This window comes from Lepisosteus oculatus, chromosome 4 (genome assembly GCF_040954835.1).
Source record: "Lepisosteus oculatus isolate fLepOcu1 chromosome 4, fLepOcu1.hap2, whole genome shotgun sequence".
Classification (NCBI taxonomy): Eukaryota; Metazoa; Chordata; class Actinopteri; order Semionotiformes; family Lepisosteidae; genus Lepisosteus; species Lepisosteus oculatus.
The window spans coordinates 23,156,337-23,172,783 of NC_090699.1; the positions used below are offsets into that span (position 1 = coordinate 23,156,337).

At 40.1% G+C, this 16,447-nt stretch overlaps 1 protein-coding gene across 4 annotated transcripts; it reads right to left on the reverse strand.

Annotated features, from left to right (window-relative positions):
• Positions 1–687: 687 nt before the first annotated feature.
• Positions 688–15,261, reverse strand: rhobtb1 (Rho related BTB domain containing 1). Of its 4 annotated transcripts, none has more exons than XR_011189423.1 (11): positions 14,942–15,261; positions 12,637–12,838; positions 12,315–12,418; positions 8,932–9,117; positions 7,431–8,389; positions 6,759–6,877; positions 4,523–4,673; positions 4,033–4,121; positions 3,670–3,775; positions 1,984–3,407; positions 688–1,512 (listed from the first exon to the last, which is right to left on the reverse strand). XR_011189423.1 is itself a non-coding variant. In XM_006630382.3 (11 exons), exons 2-10 carry the CDS (start codon positions 12,826–12,828, stop codon positions 3,238–3,240), a joined length of 2,076 nt encoding a protein of 691 aa, XP_006630445.1. In that variant the 5' UTR covers positions 12,829–12,838; positions 14,942–15,261; the 3' UTR covers positions 1,561–2,095; positions 3,205–3,237. The 4 variants fall into 4 exon arrangements, 3 of the variants coding, with proteins under 3 accessions (XP_006630445.1, XP_015201983.1, XP_069045066.1); XM_006630382.3 differs by lacking the exon at positions 688–1,512 and having other exon boundaries at positions 1,561–2,095; positions 3,205–3,407; XM_015346497.2 differs by lacking the exon at positions 688–1,512 and having other exon boundaries at positions 1,561–3,407.
• Positions 15,262–16,447: the final 1,186 nt, after the last annotated feature.

Sequence of the window (16,447 nt, forward strand, 5' to 3'; positions counted from 1 at the left end):
CAATGCTGTGAGCCGGTTTGGAGCTGGAGCTGCTGCACCAGGTGACGCTGGGACCTGAGGCTGCTGTGCAGAGTGGAGGCTGGAAGCCAGGGTTGCTGAAACAATCCTAAAACAGGGAGTCTCGTGTACGGCAGCAACTGAGTTGCGAACTTCCTGGGAAAGGAGTTGGATGGCTTAGAAGGACCAGACTTGACCACTGAGGCCACTGAGACTGCTGCGCAGAGCGACGGATGTGTGTGCCAGGCAACACTGGAGCTGAGGGAAAAACCTGCAGCACAGCCCATGGGTCCGAAACGGGGTACAGAAAACCTGGATAGCGAGCCTGAAAAAAAAAGACCAAACTGGTTTCAGGGCACTATTGAGACTGCAACTTATGTGCAGGGTAAAGACTCTCTGGCTCAGCAAAATAAATGTGGAGAGTGAGACAGAGGTGCGAGTAAAAATCAGAGTGCTGTGAAAAAATGCCGAAGTGCCGTCAAAGCAGCGCCTGGGCTTTATATAGAAAAGTGTGAATTGAATAATAAAGCTAATTAACAGGGATCATGAAAAGGTGATCCAGTCAGAGCAGCAAGACCTTGGAAAACCGTGAGCAGACATAAGAATATGACGGTTTCCCAGGGCAACCACTAGCTGAAGGAGGCCGTCATGACACACACAAACTCTTTAAAATACTGTAAATATACCTGTTGTTTTATTCAGTAAAGCAGTTCATTTGTATACTTTTGGTTTTAGCATTCAAGTATTTCCTGTTTATTAAATATCAGGGATGAAGGACGTGCCTCTTGACCAGAAATAAATGGAACAGGGTGTTGGTCTCAGCTGTTTTTCGTAGTGGAACAGCTCCCCTTTCTCTTCCTTTAGCATCCAAAGTCACAACTACACTCACTGGCCAAAATATTATATCTCAGTGTCAGGGTACATGTGGTTGGCATGAGTAGCTGGACTTCCGTCATTTTACCTGGCCCGGACAATTCGCACACCCAGCGAACAGCTGGACTGTACCAGTTCAATCCCAGACTCCACTGCCCTCATCACAGCTCCAATCCTGCCAGCTAGGAGGAGGGAAATCTTTACAGAGCTTGTTGCATGCGTGCCATGTCCAGTCGAAGCTGCTCCCAGAGGCGCCCAGCGCGTCATTCGGTGGGGGTGGGGTAATAATTTGTCCCTTGAGTATGCTTGTAAACTCAGCAGCAGACAACAGTTATGACATCTGAAGAGATTAACCTCAGAGAAGATAAACCTCCAAGGACTGGTTTGTGTACCTGGAATCTGGGCATCCTGGGAGAAAATAATTGATCATCAGATAAATTAGTAACAAGTAACCAAATTAGCTGCACTGCATCGCCACCCTTTGTGTAAAGAGCTGCCTCTTGTCCTGATTGGAGGATCTCGTGCAGCTGCTTGTTCAGGGGTCTCAGGGTCGTCGATTTCAAGATCAAGCCTGGGCACCTCATTCCTCAGCCCAGTATGAACGAAATGTGGTTTATGTTTCAGTTGTAAAATCTTCAAAACCTGGGGTCCACAAAAGAAAACATTGAACAAACTGATCCAGAGGAAAGCTTGTAGAAGTTAAATCAATATTTTATTTAAAAAAAATAAAAGAACAGTTTCAAAGATAATGACCAGCAAGATCAAAGGCATTTGACAGCAGTAACCAAATGAACCAGCCACTTGGTTTTTAGCAAATTATGACAATAATATATTAATATTCCATATACCCATTGATAACAATCACATGGTTTCAGTAAATATGACAATCTCAACAAAGCTTTGGTAACCTAAAGTAAACCTACACTACCAATGAAAATCAAACATACATTTTCAAGTATCAGTGTGCCCCTTTTTATCCTCAGGTTTAAAGCCACATTACTTGCAATTCAGATATAGGATATACCACAATTCTGAAGTTTATACATTGGAATAACTGAAGCTATTGTCTACAGATGTTTATATATATATATGTGTGTGTTTGCTCACAATTACCGTATATACGTAGGATTCTTGTTCCTGAAGAAACTTCTGGTTGTAATCTTCTCGCATGAACTGCCTACATTTTTGCGAAGGTGCTCTCAGATTATACAGTATGGCAAAGCCTCTGAAAGGTGCAAATCACGACAACGAAAGAATCAAATAAGGACCAGCCAGATAATAAGGACATAAATATATACATATATAAGTTTCAGTTGTATTGTGTTGTATTTAGGTCCATGTTAACCCTGAACTAATTTATATGTTGTATGTACACTAAGCCCTTCTAATCATCAGAGATAAATGTCTCAAAAGCTACAGAGGTCAATACAGTGCTAGAGTATAGTTGACATTTGTACAAAAATAATTTTAGTTCTGCAATAAATTCACTGGGATCTCCAGCTCCAGTTGATATTTGCTAATACTTTGCTGGCTCATAATCTGTTTTGAATTAGCAGACACAAATTGGCCCAGTTACCAAAGTTATTGCATTGATATTTAAGACATGTTCCAGGGTTAAAGTATTTGTGGCTGTTGCAAACTGTATAAATTCTGTACTAAAGCAGTGACAACCATGAGATTACACAGCTACAGCAAACACAGACATCACCTTTTTCAGCATTTTGTTCTCAGTGTGTATTCAAAAATGAAACCTTATAAAATTACTTAAAGTTATTGTCACCCCTTGAAAAAGGGTTATTATGCTTGTATTTTTTTCCTTTAATGCTTCAAACGCTGGTTAAACATTAATATTAGTATTTTTAAGTGTTTGTACCATTCCACTTGATAAACGGCACCAAGTGCTATGAAACATTCTCAGCATGAAATCAATAGAATGTAAAATTATATCTGGTATAACCCGTTTACTAAAGTAATTGTAAAAACGCTAACATTGAGGTGTGTGAACTGACCAGATGGTCATTGACCAGATGGTGCTATGCCCTCTTTACAGCATCCTAAAGCAGCAAATGTTAAAAAGATAAAAACACATACAATCAAAACAGTTCCTAAAGACAACCTGCAACTGAAGCTGTGCAAAACAGCTGAAGTGACAGAAGACACACCGAGTCTATATTTTGTTGTGTTCTCTTGTGTGTACACAAATTTGTGCTTCAAACCGGACAAGGTTACTACCCAATAACTTGTAGTAGAAATGTCAGTGCATAAACAGATACATCGTCTGAAGAGTAGGACAAAAAAGACTTGACCAGAGTTTCTAACATGTCATTAACGCACAAATACGGAGGCTGCTGAGCTGCAGGTATTTTCTTAGGCAACTGTGGAGGGGCTGCTCCAGAAGCACCACCTGCGTCTGGAATGATGCTTGTTCAGGACCACATCTTCTTTTTCTCTCTCTCGTTTCACTCTCTGATAGTGATCCTCCTCCTTCAAGTACCACACGGGAGGCCAGCGATGCTTTTCAAAGTATTCTTGGTTCTCTGTTAAAAAGCAATAATGGCAGAAGCTGATGCCACTATACAGTACTTCTGTTTGGTTTAAGACGGCATCGAATGTCTGGCCATTAACAAAAGATTCAAGTATGAAATAGTGCTGTAGCAGCACACTGTGGTAGATCAAGAAAAAAAATATTAATAAGACAGTTCCTGATCCCAGAAATTGAAATTTGAGGATTATCTTTGCTGTCTCCTAATGATCACACTTTAACCTACAGCTGGATACAGAGAAGAAACACAGACACACCTGGTGATTTGGACTTGATCTCTTTGCGGTACTTGGCACAGACACTGTTGTAGTTGGTACAGATATGATGTAAGCACCAAGCTGCTAACTGATTAGCATTATGAAACTGGAAGGAGAACAAGCAGAATCAAAGATTAAAGGCAGAGGGCAAAGAATCTGTTTGGCCAAATAAATGCAGCTATCACCAGTAATTATGTTGGGACTTAAAGCATTTTCTTTTTGAAAAGTAATAAAATTAATTCTGAAGGAGATTTAAATACATGGAACAAGCTTGGATTGTTACAGATATCACTAAGTTAGAAACGACTGGAGTTTCATTAAGCATTTGTAGTCAATAACAGGCAGTAACATTTTAGTGCATACCTGAGCCAGTTCCAAGTAAGTGAGTACTTCTCCATCTACATCAATTCCATCTCTTGCTGCTTTCACAAGCTCATTCACAGCATATTGTTCTATTCATAACAAAAAAGGGGTTAAACCACTTTGAGTGGGGGTGTTATCATTTTGTTCATAAATATGTCAGCTATCAGCCTTCTCATCCCAATCAATGTGAAAAGGACGCCTCTCACTTTAGAATTTTAACAGATATTAATGAGAACAAGTGTCACTCATCCATTCAGTTTAAAATCATCTCAATGTGTGCTCGGAGCCCAGTCAGAGTATTGTACATTTCTTTGTGCATGCAAAGAACTGCCCCAGTATTTCAGTTGTGAGAATTCTGAGAACTGAGACTCCTTTTATGGCGCTAAGCATGTTCAGCTCCACAAAACCGGTACATACATAAAACCTTATTTCTACAGAGGCCTTTCCTTAAAGCTCCCAATGGAGCCCAAGACGAGCAGCCTTTACTGACCTGTCAGGGCCACCAGACGGGGAAGGCACAGTCTGTTTGCAAGTGCAATTAACTCCACTGGGTCCAGATCTACCAGCGGAGCCAGCTGATTGGTGTATAGGTACTCCAAGACTGCTTGCATACACACTTTGCTTGTGTTGGGAAAGTAAACCTGTAACACACACACAGAAAATGAAGGAGGTTGGGAGGGAGCACAACTGTATACTGTACACAAGAAAAAAGACAGACTGTTCCTGCTTGCTGCTTAGCACTGGCTCTATGAGTGCAGTTATTTTTAGTCTCAGGATGGCAACAGAATTATGATTTAAAAAATCCATTAGCAGCTCAGATGTTCTCACTCTAGGTGTTAATAAAAAAAATCACTGCTGGTAGGTACTATCGTTTTGCTAGGAATAACATTTCTGTCTGGGTGAGGCTGAACACCAGATCAGTTAGATGTGTGTAAATTGAAATATACAGCCAAACAATTTTAACACATTTCAGGTCTAGCTATGCAATGCAATGTAAACAGGACATGCAGGGAGAGGTTCAATTGTTTAAAATACCAGTGTGCCTATCACCCCACAGTAGGCTGTACTGCACGAATTGTAGTTCATTCTGTAGTATCCCCTACTGTACATTAACAAAAACACATCCTCTAAATGCAAGCAACTCTTCTGTATCTTTAAGACAAATACTAAATAGAATAACACCGTGATACAGTCCTAATATTTTAAGGTCTCCCAACAACGCCTCTTGAGATGGCTTATTCCATATTTAAACTAGCATGATTAGAAGTCAACAAGTCTCTTGCTGAGGGGTTAGTGGAGCACATTACTTTACAGCACAAGAGAGTTTATATACCAATAAAGGTTTGTGTCTCTTGGGCTGAAATGACACTTCACTAAAATTGCATCTGGCATTTATTTTATACTTGATCAAAAATTGGCACCGGCATACCAATGGCTAGCTGAGTTCAAATATCCATTCGGTGCTGCAGCCTCTTAATCCATAATCTCTGTTTGCTCAGCTTCCAATTCTGGCCTTTTAAATCCTGATTTTTTAAAGATCTTACAGTACTTAAGGTTGCAAAGAGCAGCCTAATATACAGTTTATGTCAGGTGTATTTTCTCTTAAGAATCATAGGGTTGCATATTTATTGACAGCTTGTCTTGAGATGTTTTAGCCAACCCTAAGTCCAAATTCAGCAATTTCTCTAGGTCATTCTAGACGGCCTCTTGGAACATACTGATGTTAGATCAATTCAGCACAGCGTTCAAATTTACTTCCCAAATGATTTCCAAATTACCAAACTCAAAACAAATTGTTTACTTAAGTGGTCAAAATGAAACAATTCCCAAGTGTTTAGAGATTTATGTCTAACCACAACCTATAAACATCAGTTCAATTGTGCCTCCACAGCAAGACAGCATTGTTAAAGCAAGAAGGTAATAATAAAATACCATTCTATATATATAGAAATTTAACATATGGCTTCATTTACTATACATTCCATAACAATTTCTTGTTTTTGAAGAGCAATGACAGCACAATTTTACCCCCTTTCTGGAAAATACTCCCAATAATCTCAGCCAGAACCCCTGATCTCAACCTTGTGCCCGTCTTCTATGAAACAAAATTCAAAAATTGTGAGGCACACCTAGCCTCACAATATTATAATAATTCTGAGGCCCTTCTGTGTCTGCAAAGAAATTATAATTTATATGACAAATTAGACTGGAATCATTTCAGCATATTTGAGAAAATTTACTATAATTACAGTCACAGATGCTTAATAGGTTGTACAACATTAAAGAGTTAAAGTAGAAAATCATTAAATCAAAGGGATGTATTTTACTGCACTAAATTCTAAAATAAAAGTAGGCCATAGCAATGCTAAAATAAAACCGCCCTAATTTATAAGAAATCCTGGTTCCTAATTTCAGCTGAAACTGAAGCATCCTGCTCAAGATTTGGCCCAGCTAAATAATATGCTGACCCTTTACTATTTTATGTGGTTGTTTTCTGTAAAGTCAAGGACACAAGAATACCAGCTGAATGATACAGAATGATGACACGATGAGGTAAAACTGCTATTTTAGCAGACTGTAAACTCCTGTTTTTCTGCTGAGAGTACCAGAACCATCTGTCTAAAGACTGGCAGTTACAGTACCATTCACGAGTCAAGAGGTATTAAAATGTGCAGTTTACACGTCAGTTTATGAGGGCATTTCAGCATCCTGGATTTCAGACTTACCTCACTGTTTGAGCTCTCCATGAAGGAGCCTCCAAACAAAGCAGCCATCCAGTCACAGCTTGATATCAGTAAAGGCTTATGGGCATTGATAGTTCCATCATCCATCCTGAATGTGACATCTGCCAGATATATTGTAAACCAAGTTAACTATTACCTTGGCACCGACATAAATTACAGTTTTCTAACCAGAAGATCCAGGGTGACAGTGCATTAAGCTGCAATGCATTCATGTTCAGAAACATTAACTGTGAAAAAGGCAATGTCTCTACACATTTTTTGTTTATCTAAGTAATCAGAAATCAGCCAACCACGGAGGCAGTGAGTAATTTTTTCCTGACTAATATGTTTCAGCCCTGACAACTTAGCATCTGTCAAGAACACTCTTCTAATAGCACAGTCTCTTTAGCTTAACTCATCTGGCTTATTTTAAAAATGTTTAACGAACAAGTCAACATTTAAAGACCATCATTACTTTTTGTTTTACATTTTGTCATTCTAATGGTTTATTTCAGCACTTTTGTTCCTTCTAAATGTTAGCTACTCATTGTATGACAAGTGCATGATTTCATGTGTGCTCACAAACATAAATCAATTTCAACATTGCCTGATATTGTGTGACTGCATTTCTTGGTTGTTAAAGACACTGAACAATATGTTTATCTTATTTATTACCTGTAAATGTATCCTTGGCCAAGCATTCTTTAATCCTGTTTGCTTTTCGGACGTGGAATGCTTTGGTGATCTCCTGATTCATGAACGCTTCTTTATTCAGAATATTTTCCACCATCATTCTGAGGTCAAACACTTCAAGGCTTTCTGCAATCTGGGCGATCTTCATCAAGTCCTTCTCCTTCTCGTCCAGCTCACCGGTATAGAGGAATCGGAGGACGGCACTGAAGGGCCCCAGCTGAATAGAGTAGTCCATCTTGACCACGGTCATCAAAGATGCTGTACCAGTGACAGGGGCTTTCAACATTTCCTTATGCATGCTAACAAAGGCCTTGCTCCAGGACGCCAGGGACACCTTTGTCCTCTTGCTCTTTCCACTGAAGCACATCGTCTTCAAAGTCCCGTCGCTTTTAGACGCTCGGAGGGAGCCGGGCGAGAGAGTGGACAGGACAGCCGCGTCCTCCTCTGTGTCCAGGCTCAGGGTCCGCGTCAGGTGGTCTCGGCCATGCCTCTCCGGCGCCCGCATCCCCGGGGACTCCTCCGACAGGTCCATCTGGAAGAGGTCGTAGAACTTGGAGGATGAGGTAGACAGGTACATCCTATGGGCGAAGACGTGAAGGTGGTCCTGGAGAATGAACATGACGTCGGCGCAGAGCGGGGTATCCAGCAGGTGCCTGGGGCCCTCCTTGTTGCTCGGGGGATACTCCATGACTTTGATCAGCGGAGGAGGCGCCTTCGGGGGCAGGAATGGGGCCTGCAGCAGGGGTTTCTGCACTTTCTTCAGATGGGACTTCCAGAACTGAAGGTGTCTTCTGGAAATCAGAGCTGCTCGAATGGCGTTGTCAAATATGTCCTTGATGCCAAACTGGTCAAATACACTGGTTTCATAGTAGGGAATCCCAAGCTCTTTCGCAACTTCTCTGCCCCTTTCTGGAGGTAAAATATCACTTGGTTTTATTGGCCTGTTTAAAAATCAAGACAGTTTTATTTTGATTATTGTTTCATTAAACATTTGTGCTTATGTATTTTCTAAGGTATTTTCTATTCCCGTGATCACATTATCATGAAATACACCTGAGATACTTTGGTACAGTATCAAGGAAATAGAAACCTGGACTAAAAGTCATATTAATGAACTGAATGTGTGTGGAAAAAATTGACATATAGTGCTTTTATACATGTATTCGTTATACTGTAAAAAACAGAAACAGATATTAGAAGCAGCTGTTGCTTGAATCTTGAAACTACTGCTTTTCTTAAAGTGAGAAAAAAGAAAACATTCAATTACCTCATTACAGAGCCACAGGCACAGAACAATCACTCCAAGCTTGACCTTGGCAACTATCAGAACATGTTATGCTACAATTTACAGACTCCACATGTGTTCTTGGCTGACAATGTTGATGATACAGGAAACGCGTACACAGTTGATATCACCAACGCGTTGTTTCTTGTAGAAACAAACTGAACGTGAGCAATGCCACATTCGCTCGGCAGACCCCACCTTGCCAACGGTCGCCGTGCTCGATTGACGGCTTCCAAGTCTGCGTAGCGCAAGTCAAGCTGGCAGCCAACCAGAATGACAGGTGTCCGAGGACAGAAGTGCTTGATTTCCAGATACCACATCGTTTTGACGTGATGCAAGGAGTTGGGGTTGGCTATAGAAAAGCACAACACCACCACATCAGACCTGGAACAGACCACAAAGAAGAAGACCTCCATTTTTCCAGGTGTATTTTGCATCAGGTGTGGAACAGGGCAGGGAGGGGTAAACAACACTTCACACTGCATGCTACAAATTTAGCAAAGTGTCGTACATCACAGACGCCAAGCTGTCTTTGACGCAGCGCCACAGTTAAATATAACTTGTGTTCATGCATACGTCATCCCACATTTTCAATGTCAGCCGGAGTGACTGGAAGCATTGATCTCTGAGTTGTGAAAAGATTGCCCTGCTTATTTGCAGCTATCATATGGTTTTGATACTTCCACTGAAGGACTCCTTTGGCAATACTTTTTCAGACTGCCACACTTTAGATCATTACAAAAGGCATGCAGACATATTGGACAAACCACTGGCATACCAAGGACCTTTCAGAGTGAGGTTAGTACACTGATTATGCAGAGAAATACACTACTCATCACACAAGAAAAGAAATAACGTATGGTTACTTGATTATCTTGGAAACAAAGGAGTCGTGCACCACTAGTTCTCACTGCAAGCAACGAGTTAAGCTGCTACTCCACACATTACTGTACTTCAGGTGCAATCAGACTGAAAATGCATAAAGCATGAGTCACGAGAAACTACAGGACTACAAACTTACAGTTTCTTTCATTGCCATGTCCTGTTTATAGATCAAAGGAATCCTATAAACAAAAACAAGTACAATACAATACTATGTTTTGTTTTTAAATTAAGCAACAGTAATTAATTAGATAGGTTCATATATATATCAGTCTGTAGAATAAAGATAATTTCCTGCACAAGAATCTGAATCAGGCTACAATACAATAAATGCAAGGTACGTACAGTATTTAGTTTTTGTCTGAAAGTAGAAACAGAGTAGAATGACACTGCAATGTCTTCGTTTCATGCACAAGAGGTATAGGAATACTTCATGAAATCAGCTCCAAGCTTGAGATTCAGTGACTGATAAACTGACATGCATTAGGTACAGCAAGAGTTACAGTGGCACTTTTTCAAGGCTTACAAGACTATTTAGACTGAGTCTTGCACCCCAGTTACTTTAGAATCAAGCTGTTCAATAATAAACAAGCAAAACTGGAGTATATCTCTGTCTGAGACAGAACACAAGCAAATCCCATCATCAAGGTGGATTTGGTAATTAAATGTGATGGCCAAGAACTGCCAAAATCAATATAAAGTAAGCATTAAAAAATACCATCAGACCTATCTGATCTTCCTTGACAGTGGTTGAAATGGACTTTATTTGCAATGCTTCTTCATTGAGTCATAAAACTGACCTCATTTCATGTCTGCTCCCCAGTATTAGCATATACTTGAGTAAAGAGAAAGTATGAAGAATCAAAAATGTCAAGTTAGGAGTGACAAGTGGTATAGAAAGTTAAGCAATTGATGATATTGAGTTAAGCTCCACAGTAAATTTACATGAATTCAAGTAAAAGGCTCTTCTTAGTGCTTTTTATTATTTAACTAACATGCAACTCTGTGATAGGAGAAGGGCCCTTCTCGTCTCATTTCAATGCTAGAGAGGAAAACTTTGCACAAAACCTGCTGATTTCACTGACCAATTAGCTAAAAGGAAAGAAACAAACTGCTCCATATGAAGGACTCTGTCATCTGCTGGCTGTATCTGTGTTGAGAGACGTGCACCCTGATCTGCAACTTAACAAAGCTGTTCTTGGAGGGCACTTGATTCCCCTTAGACATACACATCTCTCAGTAGCTGCAGTCTGGGCACAGGTTCAACAGCTGGGGTTATTAATATCTGCACCTTCCAGGCAGGCTTCCAATAAAGCCCTAAACCACAGTGCCACAAACCCGAATCCTCTTATTGCAAATGCAGCCGTGGAGATGGGATGTAAAACACTTGCCTTTATTTTTAGCAGGCAATAAAATATAAAAACAATTATTCTCCACTACATGACAATTTAATTCAACTAAAAGGGTGAATGGCCCAAGGACAGGATAGAGTCAATTGCCTGTGTCCAGATTCAGGTGAAACAGTTCAAAGTACACTGCCCAATGCGCATGGAGTGGACTTCTGCTCGCTATCACAATCAGCTGAAAATGCACTTTAATTCCTGCCAGACAACAGCACCGGCTGCAGAGAATAAGCATGATCCATTTTGCCTTAGCAAAATTAACAAAGATATACACCTGGTCTGTGTTAGCTAACCATACTGACTGTCCACTTCTATATAAGAACCCCTGTCTCTGAATGCGAGACAGATCTTGAAATTCCCTGGTCATGCCGGAACTCTCCACAGCCTGAGAGAAAAGTGCATTCTCCAGTTTCGTTGGGCTTCCAAGGAGCAGATATCATGTAACCAGGCAATCTGAGATCTTCATACATTGTTGGGAGTCTAGATGTGTTAAGATCATCAGATTGTGTGTTTATTGGCCCATGTTTTTATATTTCCCTTTGTACTGTATATATTTAAAAAGCCTAATTAAAACTTTTTAGTTGCAAGCCAATTTAGGATGGGTTGTACGAGCCTTTTCCAAATGTAACTAAACCAAAACACTCAATGATCAACATGTTTGTTCCAGCTAGTAATGGAACAGTGATTTCATACATTTTTCAGATATATTTTAGTATATACTAAGTCATTTAAAATCAACAACGATCAGAAAACTCCCAGTTCAACCTAGGAACTGAAACCCGTTTTCCTAATACAAAACAGTAGGGTCTCACCCAGTTATAATGTGACATTAAACAACAAACACAACAACAGGTAATCTTAGTCTTTCTGTGATTATTCAATGTACTTTAAAATTACAGCAAGTAAAATGGCATTAATTGAAATATTCACCATTGTGAACAAAATTGCTTACAATTTTCTCTCTATTTTAACAATATATTTCTGCTCCTTTTCTACATTGAACAGAAAACCAGTTTAGTGAACTTCTACAAAATCCTCGAAACACTGCAGGACGTACATTTTGTTTTATAGGAATAACATCTGTGACTAAGGGGCTTGTATCAGCTCAGTTTGTGTTTAATCACTTAAATATAACTCTAAATCTAATCTACCAAAAACGAGGAAATGGAACTCCTTTCTTAATATGAATACTAAAAATGTATTTCAAAGGAGATTAAGCCTTGATATATTCTCAATTCGCATATGAGACTGATAAAGCAAGGATTGAGCAGTCAAAAACACATCTCTGAAAATTACCTTCCATATGCAAAGCGCCTGTCCTTATGATGGTCACCAAAAGTATCCCAGAGCCTTAGTGATACACTCACTTCATCCACAACATCCCGGGAACGTTCCAGGACCTGAAACAGTTTAATAAAACAAAAGACAAACTTTCAAGCTAAACAAAACATTAAGGAAGATGCCTATCTTAAGGCTGAATTAAAAAAAATGTTGCCATGCTGAATTCTCATTTTTACAGTATGTCTTCAGGCTTTTTTTCAATACTCAGCTTAACGAACGTAGTTTTTTTGTTTCCACCATGCTGCCCTGTTCCTTCGTAGCATTAAACAGCCCATACCTCCTGGCAAACCCGGTACTGATCGATGGCCCAGACAGTCGGCACGTGTGTTGCGAGGAGCTGATAGTGGGTGAGAGTGGTGTTGCAGGCTCTTGCGCAGATGAGGCGAGTCTTCCCCACGGCGTTGTCTCCCACCACTACACACTTGATGGTCTCCACATTGGGCCTTTCGTAGTCCATACTGGCGTTCATGAACTAGCGCCTTTCCAAACAAAAAAAGAGCGCGCACAAAATAATTCCGGCTTGAACTCAGCTACAGAAACAGTCCGAAAGTCATTTCAGAACATTCCGATCATTCTGATCAGTCACAGTTTACGATACCTTAACACCATGTCTCTGTAAGGACCAGGGAGTTTCTGGGCAGATCATTCCAGTTGAACTAGGACATTTCTTTCCCTGCAAATCTGCTGCTTACATAACTGGTAATTTTGGTTATAAAGCAGCAACATTTTTGCCTACGCACAGTGAACAGTTAGAAGAAAACCGGTTAGAAATAGATCCTGTTTTAGAAAGCAAAATAATTTCATTTTAAAAATCATGGCTGTATAATATACTATTTAGTAATGCAATAATTTAAACACACCCAAAAGCCCTACTGTATTTACAGAGCACAGACATATATGGAGAGAAACTTCTGTAAGGGATGTGCGATCATGCCACTCAAAAAGAAAAAACTGGGACAAGACTGCACATGTCTTCAAAGCAGGCATTCTGAATCGTTCTTCAGCAATGTTTCACTGCATCTCCATGTTACAACCAAAGAGACCTCTCATCTCTAAAATTAATTCATGAATTTTAAATTACACTTAGGGTAGAATTTGTATTTCATCAGGTTCCTCTCATAGAAAAAAAAAACGAAATATCCTATCAATCTTGTTGATGCCTGACATTACCATAATAGTTTACACTTGCACTCGCTTAGCTAAATTAATATTATAGTGGAGTAATATGAGTGAAGCATCCTGCTCAAGGTTACAGCAGCAGTACTCCAGACAGGATCTGAGCCCTCCATCTTCCAGTTATTTACTCCAGAGCTCTAACCCCTTCCCCACACTGCTGCTACACAGCTCTGTGTTAAAGAATAGTCAGATGATCAGTTTGTGTACTTAACCCAAGATGCTGACTTCTTCAAATCGCATTAGAACGTTGAGTAATTGTTTACCTATGTATTCAGCAAGGATCGATGTAATATTGGTTTCATAAGAAGCATATGTTTATGTTGTTGATGGGATTTTGTTTTGTTTTGTTTTTTTTGCGAATCCTAAGCCTCGCGTTAGTGTATGACCAACTTTCATAATCATTGCGTATTTTAATTCTCTTCGAAGGTTACATGCTATTTCCACAGAGCAAAGCTCACATAGTGAAACAAAAAGCCATAGGCCAAGTGTTTCACAGCATGGGAGGAAGCAGATCCCCTGACGTCTCTTAAACACACTTTGGCAGTCGCTTCCAATACCCTCAACATCCCGGGTTTGAATCATCCCGTCTGCACACGGGTCAACAAAACATCGGAGCAATTAAAGGGGCGCGCAAGCCATAACGCACAGGTCTTAATGTTTTAAAAACTTTTTTTATATCAGCTCGTTAACCATCCTCATTCATAGACCCTCGTTAGCTAGCTCTGTTAACTCGCAACCGCATATCTGTTTACAAAGCAGGATATCAAATTATCAGAGCTGTCTTCAACTCGTAGCACAATGACAAAAATCGTGTCAAAAATAGCACAGCGTGTAAGGTGAACTGCGCTCACGGTATAAACAAAACCCTGATGAATGAAGATCGTGACAGATTATTTTTTCCTCCTGCAATATAAATTAACTTACAAGATGTAAAGTATAAGCGAATTATGCTTCAACTTCCTTAAAAAATAATTATTAATGTGCAATTGTATGCAGTAGTATTTCCTATAAAACCAGGCGGTAAAAGCAGCAAATCGTCTTGCACAATAGCGTATCTCTCACAGAAAATAGTGACTTTTAACGAATGTAATAAGCTCGAAACATTTGGTTTTGCACTGCACATAAAATACAGCACATTCTTTCATTTGCACAGTGTAGCCGCATAACTTGGGTGAACTGTCGAGCGAAAGCAACGTTCAATCCTGCCACACATTTCTGGAGAATGCATTGAATATCACAGAAAATGCAAATATTTCAACGCTATCTGGCTGTAACTACAGGTACAGAAGGAACTTCAATCAGAAAACAGCAGAGCTAAGAAAATTAGATCAAATTAAGACACCACCCCAATCTTTGTTCAAGAGTAGCGAAGGTGCTGAGTAGATGTAAATGACAAATGCACCTACCGTTCCTTTAGGGTTGTGTTTTTTTTTTGTGTGTGGATTTCTTGAACCCAAAACAGAACCCAGAACAAGACTTCAAAGTGTATAATGGAATTATTCTAGTTGCTGTAAACCATACAGCACAGCGCTAGCTAGGGAAATGCTGCAAGATCATTTCGCAATAGCTGTTGTCTCTCGGCTTGTGAAAAGTTAGTCCCTTTTTTTCCCCACAGAACCTTACAGAACTATGTATCTAATATGATTCGAGTAGCCTGCGAAAGTATGCCCCTGTTTTCCTCCGAATGCTCTTTGAGCAGATCAACTGCGAGCACAGAGAGCGAGTCGAACCGCGGTCGCAGCTCGCATTGTGACGTCAGCGACCCCTGTTCTATTTATAGTGAGGCATTAGATTTCATTCAGGAAAACAAGGTGGTCCAGACTGTAGCCTCTTGGAGACTGTCTGATGCTACGATGCGCACAAGAACGCCCTGTAACTAGCATTTCGGCACTGTAACAAAAAAAGATCTACTTCATTACAGATTTGAGAGATTAGTTTATGTGTTTCTGATTATCTGGTGATGTGAAAAGACATAACAGCCACGCGCAATCTTTCCACCCTCCCCCTATGAACAGGGATGTGCGCAAAGTGTACAGGATAAAGGATAATAGCAGATCGGCTGTATTGTGCACAGCAGGGATTGACACCCAAGGTCTGGCAATGTGCTTGATGATTTCAAGGCAAGACCACATTAACAGTGCAGATGATTGTGTTTTTGTTCCAAAACACGCATACCCTTACGTCTTTTAAAAAATGTATATAATTGCGTTTCGTCAGCCTGGCGTAGCCTGTAACCACCTGAACAATGAATATGAATGAGATGGGAAGTAAAAATACCGGATTCCATTAAATGGCACGGTAAATAGCATCGGATAAGCAGTGCCTGAAAACGTGACAGCCAAGGGAAAAGAGATGAAACCGTCTCAAGACAGTCTCATCACAAATCGCAGTCAGCAACCGACCGCATCAGTGAGGCAAGGGGTTCACCGGCGTGAATCTTTATTCTCCTTCGGGTTGCTGATGGCGTGTATCTGTCAGTGGAGTAGACAAATGATGGCTTAATTCTTTCCGTAAAAAAATCCCAAGTACCTGTAACGGCGTGTGTCTGGACCAGCATTTGATTTGTTAACATAGACCATAGTCGCTGTATTAAACAATTTCTTCAGGATAAATTGTATATTTCAGTTTCTTCATTTGTCCTCAATCACAGTTTACATAATTGCAGCTGCATAGGACATGATGTGTTTTTTAAAAAAGCAGAAAAAACGCTTCTACTGAATTTTTATACAATACCTACCCTGCAAGCAAGTCTGACAGCATGCCGTTACATGAACACACATTTTTATATGTTCTTACAGTATATACTGTGTATGCTACAGTACATGTGCATGCATGTATGATCGATATGAAGATGTTATATAACTTTATCAACGGGAATCTTCACCGCTGACCTTTTCTTGTTGTTATGGATT

What these genes read in the sequence shown, in the direction of transcription:
- rhobtb1 (XM_006630382.3), bottom strand. Translation starts at nt 12,828, where the DNA reads ATGAACGCCAGTATGGACTACGAAAGGCCCAATGTGGAGACCATCAAG. An exon ending in GCACGGCGACCGTTGGCAAG is followed by an intron (nt 8,390 to 8,931) that starts GTGGGGTCTGCC and finishes ATTTTTAAACAG; the next exon opens with GCCAATAAAACCAAGTGATA. An exon ending in TGGAGAGCTCAAACAGTGAG is followed by an intron (nt 4,674 to 6,758) that starts GTAAGTCTGAAA and finishes TGTGTGTTACAG; the next exon opens with GTTTACTTTCCCAACACAAG.